Raw genomic sequence first — 17,356 nt, 5'->3', positions numbered from 1 at the left:
TTGCAGCTCTCATCACTAAGGAAGCAGAAGAAGACGGCTGTGAAGTGTGAATCTGAACCTTGTCTGAGGTCAGTGGCAGTGGCAGCCTGAGTGAGCTAGTAGCTGAGTTCCGATCCTAGGCAGCTAGGATACCGCCATACCAGTAGTCCTCTTCACAAGTTAAGAGAGACAGCAACAAGAGATGGTCGCTGCTAGCCTGCTCAAGTCCTCCTTCCTTCCCAAGAAGTCCGAATGGGGCGCCACCAGGCAGGCCGCCGCCGCGCCCAGGCCGGCCACCGTCTCCGTGGTCGTCCGCGCCTCCGCCTACGCCGATGAGCTCGTCAAGACCGCGGTACGTATACGTCTCCATCGTTAATCTCTTCTTCCTCCTGCTGCTGCTGCTGAAGTGCATGCTGAGTACATACGTGCCTCTGTACGACTGTGCATGGATATATCCTCAGAAAACGATCGCGTCGCCTGGGCGTGGCATCCTGGCGATGGACGAGTCGAACGCGACGTGCGGGAAGCGGCTGGCATCCATCGGGCTCGAGAACACGGAGGCGAACCGGCAGGCGTACCGCACGCTGCTGGTGACGGCGCCGGGGCTGGGCCAGTACATCTCCGGCGCCATCCTCTTCGAGGAGACGCTGTACCAGTCCGCCGTCGACGGCCGCAAGATCGTCGACATCCTGGTGGAGCAGGGCATCGTCCCCGGGATCAAGGTGGACAAGGGCCTCGTCCCGCTCGCCGGCTCCAACAACGAGTCCTGGTGCCAGGGCCTCGACGGCCTCGCCTCCCGCGAGGCCGCCTACTACCAGCAGGGCGCCCGGTTCGCCAAGTGGCGCACCGTCGTCAGCATCCCCAACGGCCCCTCCGAGCTCGCCGTCAAGGAGGCCGCCTGGGGCCTCGCCCGCTACGCCGCCATCTCACAGGTAGGTTGGTTGGTTGCTGGTTGGTTCTTTATTTGCTGCCATTATCGGCTGCATGCATGGCATGACCTTCATGCGCGCAGGACAACGGGCTGGTGCCGATCGTGGAGCCGGAGATCCTTCTCGACGGCGAGCACGGCATCGAGCGGACGTTCGAGGTGGCGCAGAAGGTGTGGGCGGAGACCTTCTACGCGATGGCGGAGAACAACGTGATGTTCGAGGGCATCCTGCTGAAGCCATCCATGGTGACGCCGGGGGCGGAGGCCAAGGACCGGGCCACGCCGGCGCAGGTGGCCGAGTACACGCTGAAGCTCCTCCACCGCCGGATCCCGCCCGCCGTGCCTGGGATCATGTTCCTCTCCGGCGGGCAGTCGGAGGTGGAGGCGACGCAGAACCTCAACGCCATGAACCAGGGCGCCAACCCGTGGCACGTGTCCTTCTCCTACGCGCGCGCGCTGCAGAACACCTGCCTCAAGACCTGGGGCGGGCAGCCCGAGAAGGTCAAGGCCGCGCAGGACGCCCTGCTGCTCCGCGCCAAGGCCAACTCCCTGGCCCAGCTCGGCAAGTACACCTCCGACGGCGAGGCCGCCGAGGCCAAGGAGGGCATGTTCGTCAAGAACTACAGCTACTAAGCTAATCGGCCGGCCGGCCATCACCGGGATACCGACGACCCTCCGAGATACGCGTACTGATCAGTACTCCGATCCATCCCCATGAAGCCATGAAAATGATGAGACCAATGGACCATGCATGATGCATGATGCATGCTGATCGACGCCGTGTCCTGTTTACATATACTAGTAGTACTGCTAGCTTACTGAAAAGATCGAGAGCTAGCCACTGAAAAGTCTGGGATAATGTATGCGTGGCGGCGAGATCTGAGGGAAAATAATATATATGTTTTGAGATGGCTCCTTATATTAATAATTAATTAAATACCGTGTGCTATTTTTGCCTCGCTGGCGGCTATACTTGTTTGCCTCTCTGTAGCCTGTACAACGAACGCTCCAGCGGATGGATAAAGTTTTATGAAACCTATATGCATCGGAAACAGGTTACTATAATACTCCTAATTCCTACTCAGTTTTTAGTTTCCCTCCTAACTGCCATATGATTGCATATATGTTATCAATATACTCTATTCGCCCTAAAATACAAGGTATTCAAGCGATTTTCAGAGAAAATAAGGAACCTGGCAAAAAAACCATCTCACACCTCACTAACTTGGACAGGGGGACTAGTTCGATCAGGTGTTAGTTTTGTTAGTGTTTTGGATGGCGCCAGGTTTAAAGGAATCTCACTATTTCTTGCCATAAAGACGAGAGAGAGAGAGAGAGAGAGAGAGAGAGAGGGCTCAGAATAACTTGTATTTTTGTACAAATTTTAAACTCTAGATTGTAACTTATATTTCACGATAGAGGGCGTATATAAGAAATTATTAATAGAATCATATTTTCCCATTGCGTCGTAACTTGCCAATGCAAACTAGTTGCAAGGAGTATATGGGGGCACAGTGCACTAGTGTCCTATTCTATTGTCGTTTTGGTTACTCAATCAATATAGCTTACATGTGTGCTGAGATATGTTAGCAGATTTATATAAATCATATGGATGCTAAGAAACAAGATGCAAAAAGAACAAACACGACCTGAGAAAAAAAATGAAACCACAACAAGCACCAAATCAAGTTCACAGTGAACACCGACTGATCTATGGTGAAGTGAGGATAGGTCCACTTGATCATACGTGACTTGCACAAGTTATAAATTTGGGTGAGCAATGTCAAGGGATCATTCGCCGAAGAGAAGAGAAGACCACTGGACTATAAAATGACAATTACAGAGTGACAATGAAGAAAGTCACGATGCAATGTATGACCAAACGATACTGTGAAGGGAATAGGAGACCTGTTGTATCATCCGAAAATGATTAGACATTTTCTATCACTACAACAGGAACAATTTCAGAGCTGTCTTATTTTTCCTAGTCGTGGTTATTATTAGATAAAAGAATGACCCTAAAAGTGGACCAAGAGACGGTTCATCTCTAAAATTTGTAGAGGCGGTCGGTGCTTCTAGAGGCCCTAGAAATGTTGTCTATTTTTAGGAGCACTAGCCGCCTATACAAGATTTGAAACTGATATTGGTTGAAATATTTAATATAAGATTTATAGTAGTTTATATTATGGCACCTAGCCTGGAATTACTTGAATATTATATATGGTCTTCTTTTGTTTTCTGAAAAAAAGTATTTGGATTTTATTTTGAGAGAAAAAAACGTATCCATGTAGTCCAACCTACTTCTCTTATGACTGAAGTTGAATATATAAAAAAATATGTTTTTTCTCATGAAAAATCGAGCTTTTGAGCAAAGTTGAAGAGAGTTTTTTTTTATTTTAAAAATCCCGCTAGGGACTTTAGGACCTGGCGTAGACAGCCGAGGAAGGCTCGGCCCTGCCAATGCTCGGGGTTCAAGGGTGGCAGACTGGCAGTGGCCAGTGGCTCGTGATCGTCCGATACTGCGAGTGGATGTCCTCGTGCCCCTCCTGCAGTCTTGCTCCCCTTGTCGTGTCGTCGCTTGGCCGTGAAGAATTTTGTGATTTTGTCCCATCCTCTCCTGCCTGTCGCTTTGCTGACTGACACAGCAAGCAATAGCAAGCACGGATGGGGATATGGCAAAGGTAGCAGGAACCAGATCAGGCCACCCACCCCCGCTCCTGTCACTGCTACAAAAAGCATTTGTAGGGATGACCGGTAAATCTTTATAGAAGCGGTTTAGCCAGCCGTCCCTACTAAACCGTCTCTACAAATCATATATTTGTAGGAGCGGTTCTCAGGCCGCTCCTACAAATACCTGTTTATAGGGGCGGTTCAATCTAGAATCGTCCGTACAGTACGTTTTCTCGCAAAAAAAAAATTCAAATTTATAATTCAAAATCGCGTTGCCGAACGCCCCGCGACCAACGTTCCGAACCGTGTTCGCGTTGCCGAACGCCCCGTGACCAACGTTCCGAACCGCGTTCGCGTTGCCGAACGCCCCACGACTGCGACTACAAGCATAAGAGTATTATATAAACTACAATTACAAGTCCAATTCACAAGAATATATATAATCCATCATTAAATATACAAATTCCATACACATTGTTATCAACGTCCTAGAGCTAGCCTTTCAGTCTCACGAAGGTGTTGGTACTGAGAATTTGTACCTAACTTAGACTCTCGGTCATGGTAGACGCCTTTGACGTGTACAATCTAGTCCAATATGAAGTTGCAAAGGTCGCCGACGAGCTCTAAGAGTTGATCATCCTTGTATGGGTCTCTTTTCATTCCTTTCTCTTCTCTCCACTTCAAGAGAACAAGTTTCGGTTTTGTATTTCATACCATGTATGAAGTTTTTAAACTACGGGTGAAGAGGTTCAAACTTACCCTTAAGGGGTGTCTCCTGTAGGCACCGGTGTTACTCATCATAGAACATAAATAGTATCCACAATGTACACTCCCAGGCTTCAGCTTGGGGCACTGTGTGTTTTGCATATGAAAATATTAAGTAATGCTTTTGACAGCCATGTAACGGAGTACTAAAGAAGTAAGTTACACTTACCGCACATAGTGTTTTTATAGCCAGCTTCTCCTTCCTTGCTGGATCATGCCTTCCGTGACGATTAGTGACATAGAACTTAAATGCCCTGTTTGAATTATTTTAGCAAATACAACTTGTTAGTATCCAAAAGTGAACGTTACAAGTACGTATACAAACATAAAAGCTAATGAGGATTGTCGATATGTATACGTCTTGAGAATCGATATGAAGTCTTTGTATGTCACCGGGTCCCTATCTATTGAATCAAAGACCCATGCCATGCTCCTCCAGACATCGACGGCTATACAAATCCAGTGGTTGCTGCATGGATTTAATCATAGAACTAGATAAGCTCTTTTGCATCGAATAAAATATATTGAACAAAGCTTTAAGTATAGAGTTGAACTTACTCAAAGTTGTATGGTAGCCATATAGTAGAGTGTTGTTGGAGAGTTTTGAAAGCTAGGGCAATGTATGCTGCAACCTTAAGGGACTCTTCCGTTAGTTTCGCCGTACGGATGTGCTCTTTCTCCCGAAGAGTCTTTGCAGCAGCTAGCTCTTTGGCATCCAGTGTCCACCGTTTAGGGTAATTAAAATTTGTTTGGGCTATAGCTTGAGGGTCTAGATACCCGGCTTTCACAATTAGCATTTGTTTGATAATGTGCACTTACATTCTATAAATCACGATGTGGGTTAGTTACAACAAAATTCAAAGATTACATTCATATCATATCGGGAGGACAAGGACTTACAGGCACCACGTGCGAATTGGATTCATCTCCATTTCTCCTAGGTGAAAGCATGTGTGCATGTCATTGAAGTCAAAGACAATTTTCTCGGCTGGGCTTCCAAATGTGCCGGTGGGGAAGCATGCTTGTATGAGATCTATGCTCGTTGGGAGAACATGCAAGTACCAATCATGGAACCTTCTCATTCCAAGTGGTAGGCGCTGGATGTCTCGGTTTGGTAGGAAGGGCTTGCCTCTTTCATATGTTTTCGGGCAATCCTTTGACCATTTGATGGCATCAACATTTGGATACTGCTTTGCAATTTGGTGGAGTTTGCTAGTGACGGCCTCCTCAGAACCCCGTGATGGGACTTTTTTTAACTTGGTTCTCAGGCTTGAACTGGTCAAGGGAATACCACTTAGACACCGACGAGACGTCTTTCATCGGAACATAAACTGGCCTTATGTTGATTGGAATCTTCTTTTGAAGTTCCCATTCAGGCACGTCCTCATCTTCTTGTGCATCACCTTCTTCAGGAGACACTAATTGTTCATGTATCGGCTGTGCTTGTTGAGAAGACTGTGGCATCTCATCATGCACTTGCTCGGTACGAGCTGGAGAAGGTTGTGGCATCTCATCAGGCACATGCTCACTAGGAGGCATGGAAGAATGTGGCATCTCAGGAATGTGGTGGTCAGGAGACGGTGAAAATATCTCCTCGACCTCAACAACTCGCTCTAAATTTGGGAGAGGGGGAGGCGGCGAAGAAGCAGTCAATATAATGTCCCATTTGTGCCAGAGGATGAACTGCCCCATAACGTCTCCGAGTAACACCAGCCCCTCAGGAGTTGCGTAGTCTATCCTCCATTGCATGAACTCGGGCTTTACTATATGCACCTCGACCCTAGTGTAGTCCGGTGGTATCTTATTATTGTGGTGTAAGCCAACGGGAGGATATGCCACACCTGTTGCCACCTCCATCACAGTGTTCTACCGGCCGTTGAGAAACACCAAGGTGCAACTAGTTGGTTCCCGTATGCAATCGACGGGGGTTGTGGCTGTAGTGGAACCTTGGCTGCTAGGAACTTTCGGAGGGCTGCCAACTAATGACAGTTCTCCCAACGGCATCACTAATATACGTGGCTCCATAGACAGTTCTTGCTCCTCCAGCGCCTTCGCAACTAGAGCCTTCACTTGGAGCTCAAGACTAGTCTCCCGGTCTCAGCCATGTTTCTTGTACATGTGCCTGTCCTCTTTGAATCCTTGTTTCCAGGTCATCCTTTTCCCTAGCCCCCTGGTGCGGCCTGTGTGCTCCTTGTTTCCCAAGCCAAGGCTAAGCTCGTCCCTCTCTCTGGAAGGATTGAATGAGCCCTTCTCCTTCAACATATTTCAGTATCCTTGATACTCTCTTAGGTCTCCGGTTTATCAAACTTAAGATTACCGCCGGATGATTCTGTACTCGTATATATCCAATTCCTTGAGCGTACCTTCAAATTCGTCACATCGATATTCCCAGCAGCTGTGGCCTCTTCGTCCATTTTCCTAAACTGCTCTTCCTTGGCATAGTAGCCACAGAGGCCTAGATGATGGTGGTGTTTGTTCCTCTTCGGCAGCTCGGTGTTACGGGCACTGAGCACCAATGCCTCCGGTGAAGTCTTCTGAGCCACGAGCTCCTCCCATTGACTAGGAGTTATTTTGCCGAACTCATTGAAGGGAGTTAACCCCTTTTGGATATACTTCATGTTGAGCTCCGACCTCCAACGTCGGAATGACTCTCCTATCATCCTGAAAGCATTTTTTACCAGTTCATTCTTACCCTCTGGAAATCTAAAATTGAGCTTCAGCTGCTTATCCCATAGTTCATTCTTTTTGTTCTCTGGTACCTCTTTCCAGTTAGGGATTGCTGGGTTCAATTTATCTCTTACTAGGGCCCCGATCGCATTACGGAATCATCCTCTTAATTCCTTCAGCTCAAGGATCTCCCCTGCTGGCTCAACCTCTGTTATCACATAGCATGCCTTATCTGGATATAGATTTCCTTTTCTATCACCTCGTTTCCTCTTAGGTTTGGTAGTTGTGGTTGTGTCTTGAGGTTGTGGAGTAGAGGCATCGTGATCCGTCTCTATGGCTGTTGCCTCTGCTCTCCTTTCCTCTACTATGTCTTGTCCAGCGAGATGTCGCGAACATTGATGTCGTCTTTTCCGAGTTTCAGGAGAGACCTGTATATACGACAGGTCAAAGTGTTAGTAGAGGTAACACAACCAAAGCTTTAGCAAAATTTTCAAGCTAAGACTTTTTCCCTACCTCCTCGTTCGGGTCAAAATCCTTATCCAAATCTTCCTCCATTGGTCTCCTTCGGGCTTCACATGAGAAAGGATCCTCGAGACTAACATATCCCTCTTCTGAGTCCTCCTCCTCATCATCATCAACTTCTTCACCTTTAGTAGCCTCTCCTATTCTTCCTTCTGCTCCCCCTTTCTCCTCGTCACACTCCTCCTGAGTAAGCATCACTTCTAGATCCTTTTCTAACTCGTTATCAAACTGCTCCTGAGTAAACTGCTCCTCTAGTGCTTGCTCCTCATAGGTTGGCTACTCATCATGCTCGGGCATCGAGCTGCACTGTCTGGTGTCCACGACATTATTTCACGCTTTGTTCTAATAGATGCAAGAAAGTGTGCTTTAGGTATGCGAGAAGGTATAAGAAATCAAAAAGGTCTATAAACCAAAGTAGTCCTATAAAACAACAATATATAAAAAAACAAGAAGTAGCAGTAGTAGAGGCCTCAGAAACATGTCAATCATTATCTGATCTTAAACTTGGAGCATCAAGGCATCATAACAGAGAAGAGATGAGAAGGTAATGTAGGGGCAGCTGCTAATGATGCAAGTTCCTCACAAGTTCTTGATCATCAGCTCATATTCTATATAATGTATGGACTTAGACAATTTCATCATCGACAAAACAAAGGAGAGGAGAGGAGAGGGGAGATTTGGCAAAAAAAGCAACAACTGCTTAACAAACATAGAGAGGAAATGGTGTAAAAAAAAGCAGCAGCTGCTTGCCAAACATAGAGGATAGGAAAGGTGGCAAAAATAGAGGAGAGGGGAGATTTGGCAAAAAAACAGCAGCTGCTGCTTCCCAAAAAAGCAACAGCTACCATACCAAGGGGACCAAGCAAGCAAAGCAAGAAAAGCCCACAGCACGCTCTGCACAGCCATCTGCTGAAGTTATTAACTGAACTGAGATTCAACAAAAAAAGACAAGATCTGAGAGCAAAAGAGGGGACAAAAACAACAAGTTAATACATAGGGAGAGAGTAGTAGTAGTAGTAAGACAACAATAGTAGTAGTAGTATCAGTAGTACTAGCAGTAGAACTAGCAAGCCACAAGTCGGTAGAGAGCAACAACAACCAGCAAGCCAAGCCTGGTCAGCGTGCACTACACTACTACAGTGATTAGGTAGCCAGGATATGCTTTTTTATTTGTACTATTTCATTTGTATCAAAATGACAAATATATGTGGGTAGCAATCCCCTGGAGTACCAAAACCCATGACAAGTGTTGAACAGGGTTTAACAAGATACTGAAATTTGGAAAAGAGACAAAACTATTTCCTCAAAGGGTGCATTTCAGAATTTCAGGTTAATGGTAACGATATAAGTTGATGGCAGTATGGCACCAAGAACACTCAAGAATGTAGCATAACTACATAAGAATAACATAATTCAATGCCTCAAAAATTGAAGTGGAGATAACATATGCTAGCTCCATCACAATTTCACGGATTTTTCTTATAAAAGGAACATCAATAATGCTAGCTCTATCACAACAACAGTAAGATTGACCAATGAAACAACTTCTTAGCCAAAAAAAGAAAGGATAGGCTATCACAATTTCACATAGATTATCATGCTAGTCAAGTTATGCTACGTACACCCCACCATGTGAAGTTGTGAACATGTACTGCAACCTATCTATCCAGATGGCTGCACTATCACATGACTCCCTGACTAATTTAGTTTAGGTGTCAATGAATGGTATTGATCTAAACATAGCAACCACAGAACTAAATAAAGCATATGGTTCAATTTGTCAGATGAAACATTATAGCATGCACGCCACTACCACTGCCACTGCCAGAAAAACTCAAATCAGAGAAGAACATCCATAGTGCTATGGTTCCAGTCTAGGCATTAAATCCTATAAAAAGGCAAGCACCAGCAAGACAAGCAGCTGGTCTGTGTTCCAAGTAGCTATAGATAGCTGAGTGGTTGTCTCACTCAGTCTACACATTCCTTATTCCAGCTTGTACAATCATTTGCTATAAATGAAAAGAACAAAAGCTAGACTTCATACCTTGGCACTATGCAAGACAAAAGTACTAACTCTATACTGGTAGATATATGTTATTTGAGTGAAATAATTAATCAGGTTCCTACAAACCTAAGGTACAAAAACAAAACTAAACATCCCATAGCTTCAAGCATAATCCAGTTTTAGGATAGACAGACCAACAGTGCATGGACAAAGAGAGATAAGCAAGTTGCCATTGCACATAAATATCAAACAGCAGCAGCTGCAATCACTGGGGAAGAAAGGCATCCGAGCACAGCGGCGAACAAATGCTAGTGAAAATTTGAGCACAATTATTTACTACCATTCAATGCCTAGGACACCTTGTCTTCCTCTCTAGGTGGATCAATAGTGGAACAAGCGTGGCTCTAGATTAGAAAATGGTAAGACAGGCTGCCTTCAGTAGAGGAAACAGTGGATACTTATAGACTAAGTAGTTGTACAATATGTTACTCATCCTAAGGCTAACAGGTCCACATGTCGAGAAGACAGTGGTGACCTATACATAAGATAAAAGCAAGCTATGATGAAGGAAATCAAACAGCCTGCATTTGGAACCTAAAAATGAAATTGCTAATCTTCCCCTAGGCTTCTGACCATCAACATGGCACCATAGTTGGCGTGTTTAATTGTTGCTTTGATTAGAGCACACGGTGATTAGATATTATTGGCACCTAATCATTGTTTGCATCATCACATAATTGAAACACGTAGTATTTCTAAACTCTGGATGGTGTATGCAGAAAGCAAAATACTGAATATATCATAAGAATAATTGCTTGACTATGTCAGATTAAATATCTTTAGCACAGATCAGCTGTTATTTTGTTTAGTAGGCATTCCTCTATTTTAGATCATAAATAGTGGCATGGTAAGGCCTACTATTGGTAGAAGACGGAGCAGAAGTAGGAGCATACCAGCACAGGTGTTTAGAAGATAGCGGCGAGCCGGAGTGGTGGGTGATGAGGTTGTCGAAGGGGTCCTGACGGCCGGTGGCCTAGTGAGTTGAAGTGGTCGAAGGTCCAGAAGCCGTAGGGGCGTGACCGCGCTCACCCGCCGCCGAGGAGCTCGCCCATCGCAGGGGCGGAGCCCGCCCGCCAGGGAAGACGGAGATGGCGCCGCGTGACCTTGGAGGGGGTGCATGGGTGCGAAGATGGGGCGAGCAGCTACGCCGCCGGCCGGGTGCGTCGCGGCACCTCAAGGTCGGAAACCCTAGCGCCGTCGGCCGGTCAGAAACCCTAGGGTGGGGAGCAGGCGTACGGGTGCGGGGAGGGGGCGCGGGTGCTGGGAGGGAGCGCGCGGGTGTGGAGATGGGGCGCGCAGTTGCGGGGAGGGGGCACGGGCGTCGGGACAGGTCCGGGAGGCGGCGTTGGGGCAGCCTGACGGCGTCGAAGGAAGAAGAGAGCGCCCTACAAGCTAACACCCATGCGCCCTTATATTTATACTCGGGATGATTTCTAGGGGCAGTTTCTGATCCAGCCGCCCCTACAAATACATTTGTAGGGCGGTTTCTGATCCAACCGCCCCTACAAATATTTTTTATGTTTTTAAATTATTAATTCTGTATTTTTTATATCATAAAAGCACAAAGTAATATAAAAACAATTGTATATATGCACAAATATAATATTTTGTATTATTCTAAATATGTAGAAATATATATATAAATAATTGTAGTCAAAACAATATAGAAAACAAAAAAACCAAAAATTAAAAAATTGAATTTTAAAACTTCGACTACAATTTTATGACATTAAATAAAATAAAATGAAAATGTTGTAAACATAAAAGTTGTATAACTTATCAACATGTACAACTTTTATTTTGGTCATCTTGTCATATGACTTTGTTTGAATGATTTAAATGTTGAAATTCAAACAATTTCAACTTGAAACAATATTTTGAAAGAGTAAATGATTTCAGATGAACAACTCATGAATACCAAAGTTGTAGAACTCATCAATATGTACAACTTTTATTTTGATCATATTTCATTTGACCAAATTTGCACAGTTTAAATTTTGAATTTCAGTAAATGTCAACTTCAAACAAGATTTTGAAACCTTAAATGATTTCAACAATAAAAGTCGTGAACATAAAAGTTGTTGAACTCATCACTATATACAACTTTTATTTTGGTCACTTCTTCATTTGACAAAGTATTAGTAAATATTGTTCATAAATTCATATATGACTCATAGTTTCATGAACTATACAAGAAATATGTTGATTTATGAACAATGTTTACTATCACTTTGTCAGATGAAAAAATGATCAAAATAAAAGTTGTAGATCTTGATGAGTTATACAACTTTGGTATTCATCACTTTTTCAGCTGAAATCATTTAATGGTTGAAAATCTCATTTGAACTTGTTATTTTTTTAAATTTGAAAATTTGAAGTGCTCAAACTTTGTTAAATGAAAAGAATGACCAAATCAACACACTAACTTGATAGGGCAAGATTTTAGAAAATTTTAGGAAAAAAATCATCACATTTGGAGTTAGTATGAGGGAGAAAGACTAGTTACAAAATTTACCCAGAGATTAAAAAGAAAAATCACAACTGTTCATGATGATCAATGATGAACAAGTGTGATTTCTCTTTTTAATCTATGGCTGAAACTTGTAACTAGTTTTTCTCCCTCATACTAACTCCAAATGTGATGTTTTTTCCTAAATTTTTCTAAAATCATGCTATATCATTTTAGTCTAGTCATCTATCTTTGTCACTAATTTTGAACAATTCAAATTTTAAATTTTAGAAAATGTCAGCTTCAAACCTGATTTTCATACACTAAATGATTTTAGCTATAAAGGTGATGAATATAAAAGTTGTATAACTCGTCAAGATCTCCTACTTTTATTTTGGTCATTTCTTCATTTCATAAAGTGTTAAGTGATTTCATAAAGTTTTAGTAGTAATAGAGTGGATGTTTAAATAGAGTCATCTGGATGTTGCAATGGGTTGTCTCACACACATGCATAAATGTAGTCTCACATACATACAAAAATATGTAGTCTTACACACATACATAAATATATAGTCTCACAAGCATGCATAAATGAAGTCTTACAAACACACACTTACACAAAACACTCCATGTTCAACAACTAGCTAGCCCACTGTAACGACTTTCCCCTTGACACCTTTTTATTCCTATGGCAATATGTCTTTGGGGAGCTTCTTTTCCACAACACTGATTTTCTTAGGAAAGTCTATAAATAGCAGCATCTTATCATAGTTATTGTAAGCTTCAACATCGTCCATGCCATCAACTCCAATAATGTGCTATTTCTCGGAGGCAACCATGTGCTTTGTCTTCTTCTTCAGGGGGAGATTACTTTGTGGGTTAGACATATAGAAAACTTGTGCGACACGTGAAGCGAGCACCCAAAGGTCATCTTGGTAGCCTAGATTCTTGAGGTCTAGGACTCTCAATCCGATCTCGTTCAGTTGGTGTTGTTTGATCCAGCGGCATCGAAATAGGGCCACCATTATATCCCTTCCATAGTCAAGTTCCCATATCTCTTCAATGATGCCAAAGTATTGGATCTTTCGTCCAAATCCATCAAGAGCCTCTATTCGAACGCCGCTATTTTGGTTCACATATTTACTATCCTTTGCGTGGGTATAGTACGTATACCCATTGATGTCATAAGCATTCCAAGATGTCACTTGTCTCGATGGTCCCTTTGCCAACCTACTAATAGTAATAGAGTCTATGGTTTCTCTAGGCGGTATGTTTTGGTCCTTCAACCATGTAGTTAGTCATTGCTTATGTTGTTTCATGACCCAATCATCCAAACAGCCATTTCTCTCTACCATAATGATAGCCAAGTGTTCATGAATGTACGGTTGTATCAGTTGTGTACTCTGCAAGACTCTGTAATGCGCCCAACTCACCTCTTTGTAATCATGGTCATTGAACACTTTTCTACCACTGGTGCCCTTCCCAGCCAGCCTACCCTTGTGACGAGAATCAGATTTACCAATGCCTTTCTGTACTTTTAGGTACTCTTGACAGCACTCGATGACTTCTTCAGTACTGTAACCCTCTATCATGGAGCCCTCTGGGTATGCTCGATTATGCACGTATCGACTTAGAACTAACATGAACTGCTCGTAGGACCACATTTCATGCAAGTAGCAAGGGCCTAGTGCCTATATCTAATGAACCATGTGAATCATGAGATGTGGCATTATATCAAAAAAGCAGGAGGTAAACACATCTCCAGTTGGTTTTATGACTCCACCACAAATTCATGTAGGTCACTCAGCTCTTGCTTGCCAATCGTCTTCTATGAGATCTCCGAAAAGAAGTAGCACATGTGGGTGGTGGCCATTTTCAAGAATTCTGGCTTTATAGCCCTAATTACAATAGGTAGAAACACTATCAGCATCACATGGCAATCATGAGCCTTGCAGTGTATTATTGACAAATCCTTCATCGACACTAGCTTCTTCACATTTGCTGAAAACCCAGTGGGGACTTTGACCCCCCTCAGGAAAGTGCATATAGCTCTCTTCTTGTCTGGTGTTAGGTTGAAGCACGCCGCGGGCAGAGTATATTTTCCATTAGCCTCAGGTAACGGGTGAAGCTATGGCATCACGTTTAGCTGCACCATGTCTTTCTGTGCTTTTAGACCATCCTTTGACTTGCCTGTGTCCATCAAGGTAGCAATGAGACTCTCAAAGACATTCTTCTGCATGTGCATAGCATCAATGGCATGGGGGACCTCCAAGTCTTGCCAATAAGACAAATACTGAAAGAAGATCAATTGTTTCTTGAAAGGTACGCCTTCGATAGGAGGTGTGCTTCTATCTCTATTTGTTCCATCTGGATTCTTCTTTCTATAGATGATGCATATGTTTTTCACCATTCTGTACACGTGTTCTCTATTATGACGTCTCTCCAGAGGGGGTTCAATCTCTAGGGTGTTGTCATAAAATCTGAAGAACAATTTGCTACGGTACTTGTGACTTGTCTTTAAGAAGCAGCGGTTCCTTAGGTAAACTATCTTCTTGGATGCATGCAGGTACACCCATATAGTACCATCCAAGCAAACCAAGCATCCCATCTTCCCTTTGATCTATCCAGATAAAGCAAACAACGCAGGGTAATCATTGGTAGTAACAAATATTATTGCTCTAGATATGAAGTCCTCCTTTTGGAACGCATCGTACATCTGCTCCCCATGCCTCCATAGCCTCTCCATTTCTTGCATCAAAAGCTCAAGGAACACGTCTATATCAATGCCTAGTTGTTTAGGGCCAGAAATAAGAATAGTGAGGTGAAGGTACTTTCTCTTCTGACACAACCATGTTGGGATGTTGTACATGGTCAAGATCACTAGCCATGTGCTGTGGTCGCTCATCCTCTCATTGAAGGGATTCATTCCATTGGTGCTCAAACCAAACCGTACATTCCTTGGGTCATCGCTGAATTCTTTGTGCTTCTCATCAAACCTTTGCCACTGACTACAATCAGCCAGGTGTGCAATCTTATCATCATCCACCTTGTGCTCATCATCCCACCATGTCATGAGTGCGGCTTCTTTAGGGTTTAGGAAGATACGTCTCAAGCGGTCGGTCACTGGCAGGTACCACATTACCGAGGTATGAATTCTTCTCTGCTTCGCATCGTTGCCTAATGGAGCATCCTCTAGGGGCTGAGATTCTTGTACAACCTTTTTTGTACCCTTCTTATTCCTCTTTTCCCCATGGAGGCTTCGTCCCCACCGTAAAGGTCATTGTTCTTGTACCGACTGGCCCCACACCGGGGACATTTATCCAGTGACTTGAACGTTTTGCCACGAAAAAGTATACAGTGGTTGGGGCATGCATGTATTTTTTCAACCCCCATTGTCAATGGACTTATGACCTTCTTCAATTGGTATGTGTTGGCGAGAACTGAGTTTGGTTGTGGCAGCACCCATGATAGGAGATGCAATAGATCATTGAAACTATAGTCTGACTAGCCGTACTTAGCCTTCAGGATGAGCAGCTCAAGCAGAAAACATTGCAATGTCCAATGTGTCGGACAACCCTTTTCAACACCATACATAGTCTCCTTTGATGCTTTTGTCACCCTTTCCAAATTTTCTAGACCTTTCGGGCTATTTAGTAAAATCTCTGGTCCAAGGGCTCGAATCATGTCCTCCAAATCATCTTCATCCCCGACACGTGCTCCACCATCATTATTGGCACCACCTTCGTCGTTACCATCCCAACCACCAGCATCACCACCTTGTTCATTCCCAAACTCGAAATCCATTTGTGCATCAAGCTCTGCTGAATATTGGGATAGAGATTCTAAGGTTTCATCGTCGTATTCCTCCTCATCCTCATCGTTAACAATAACCGTTTCACCATGATGAATCCACACTGTGTAGTCCTCAACAAATCCTCGCATAATCAAATGTGATCTGATGATAGTCACATCTATCCATGCCATACGGTTCTTGCAATCTTTATAGGGACAAATAATTGTATCCTTATTCTCTTTCAATGTCGTTGCATGCTTCTTTGCGGCTTCAATAAATTTATCCACCTCTTCACGGAAACCTACTTTGAACCTTAACGAACCATACATCCAAGAGTTCTTGTATTCCATCTTTTACAACAACAACAAAACAAACATTAAAGGACTACTTATTCAGATATATATAAAAATGAATCAAATTAATATTTACTTGAGAATAATTGTATATACTTTAGATATATATGAATATAAATCTAATATAATTACATGAAGCATACAAACACACCATGGTAGAGGAAAATTAATTAATGGCCTATTTATCCATAATTAATTAAAATACATATTTATTAATTACAATGAACAATTCCAAAGACAACAATTAGCAACAATTATACTTTACCCAATATCTTTCATACATACCTTAGTCCAATTTTATCAAACATAAATTTACAAAAACGAAATTAATAAAAAAACAAAACCTTAGATCTAGATCTACATGTACATGAAACATGCATAAAACTAACTAATTGTTCACTAAAATCAAGAAACATGGACCAAATAAGGGTATGATCTTGTTCTCCTCCCTAATTTACCCTAGTACATTTAAAACTTGGGTCTAATTTGCTTCATAAGTAGCTCAAGCACCATAGAAGAGAGAGAAAAACAAAACTTTAATTACTCACTAACCAACCATTAAAACTACAAAAAAAAGTGTGGAATATCATTTTCTTACCTTCTACAACCTCTCCACCAAAGGATTTGAGATCAAAACCTTCCCCCCTTAGTAGAGCAATTTTTGGGAGGTGCCCAAGGCCTCCACACCTTTCTTTCACGGGTTGGAGTGAGTGACCTGAGGAGGAAGAATGTGCTGCAGCTGTTTTATATGTGGGTCATTTGTAGGGGCGGCTGGTGATTGAGCCGCCCCTACAAATTAGAGCTATTTATATGGGGGACATTTGTAGGGGCGGCTCAATCACCAGCCGCCCCTACAAATTAGACCCATTTGTAGGGGCGGCTTGTATCACCAGCCACCCCTGCTGTTCTATTTGTAGGGGTGGCTGGTGTCTGGGCACCTGAGCATGGCACTGTAGGGGCGGCTCCATCACCAGCCGCCCCTACAAAAAATTCAACCTGTTGCTAAAAATCATTTTTATGTAGTGTGTGACCCTCCACTAGTGCACGCTGCCATCCACCCGTGTGCTTCTTGGATGGGGCCCCACACATGCACAAAATTGGCCGCTGGTTTGGTGGGAGTTACAGCCCAGCCTTGTCGCCTATACGCTCGGATTCCACCTCATTC

At 43.5% G+C, this 17,356-nt stretch overlaps 1 protein-coding gene across 1 annotated transcript; it reads left to right on the top strand.

Annotated features, from left to right (window-relative positions):
• Positions 1-1,877, top strand: LOC136508029 (fructose-bisphosphate aldolase, chloroplastic-like). The gene is made up of 3 exons (XM_066502633.1): positions 1-331; positions 441-911; positions 992-1,877. The coding sequence occupies exons 1-3, from the start codon at positions 182-184 to the stop codon at positions 1,538-1,540; spliced, it is 1,170 nt and encodes a 389-aa protein (XP_066358730.1). The 5' UTR covers positions 1-181; the 3' UTR covers positions 1,541-1,877.
• The last annotated feature ends 15,479 nt before the right edge of the window (positions 1,878-17,356 follow it).

Source organism: Miscanthus floridulus, chromosome 15, assembly GCF_019320115.1.
Source record: "Miscanthus floridulus cultivar M001 chromosome 15, ASM1932011v1, whole genome shotgun sequence".
NCBI lineage: Eukaryota > Viridiplantae > Streptophyta > Magnoliopsida > Poales > Poaceae > Miscanthus > Miscanthus floridulus.
The sequence above is the reverse complement of the archived record's forward strand: the minus strand, read 5'-3'. Positions and strand labels throughout refer to the sequence as shown.

Coding starts and splice junctions, on each gene's coding strand:
- LOC136508029 (XM_066502633.1), top strand. CDS start 182: ATGGTCGCTGCTAGCCTGCTCAAGTCCTCCTTCCTTCCCAAGAAGTCC. Junction 332..440: donor ATGAGCTCGTCAAGACCGCG/GTACGTATACGT, acceptor ATATATCCTCAG/AAAACGATCGCGTCGCCTGG. Junction 912..991: donor GCTACGCCGCCATCTCACAG/GTAGGTTGGTTG, acceptor TCATGCGCGCAG/GACAACGGGCTGGTGCCGAT.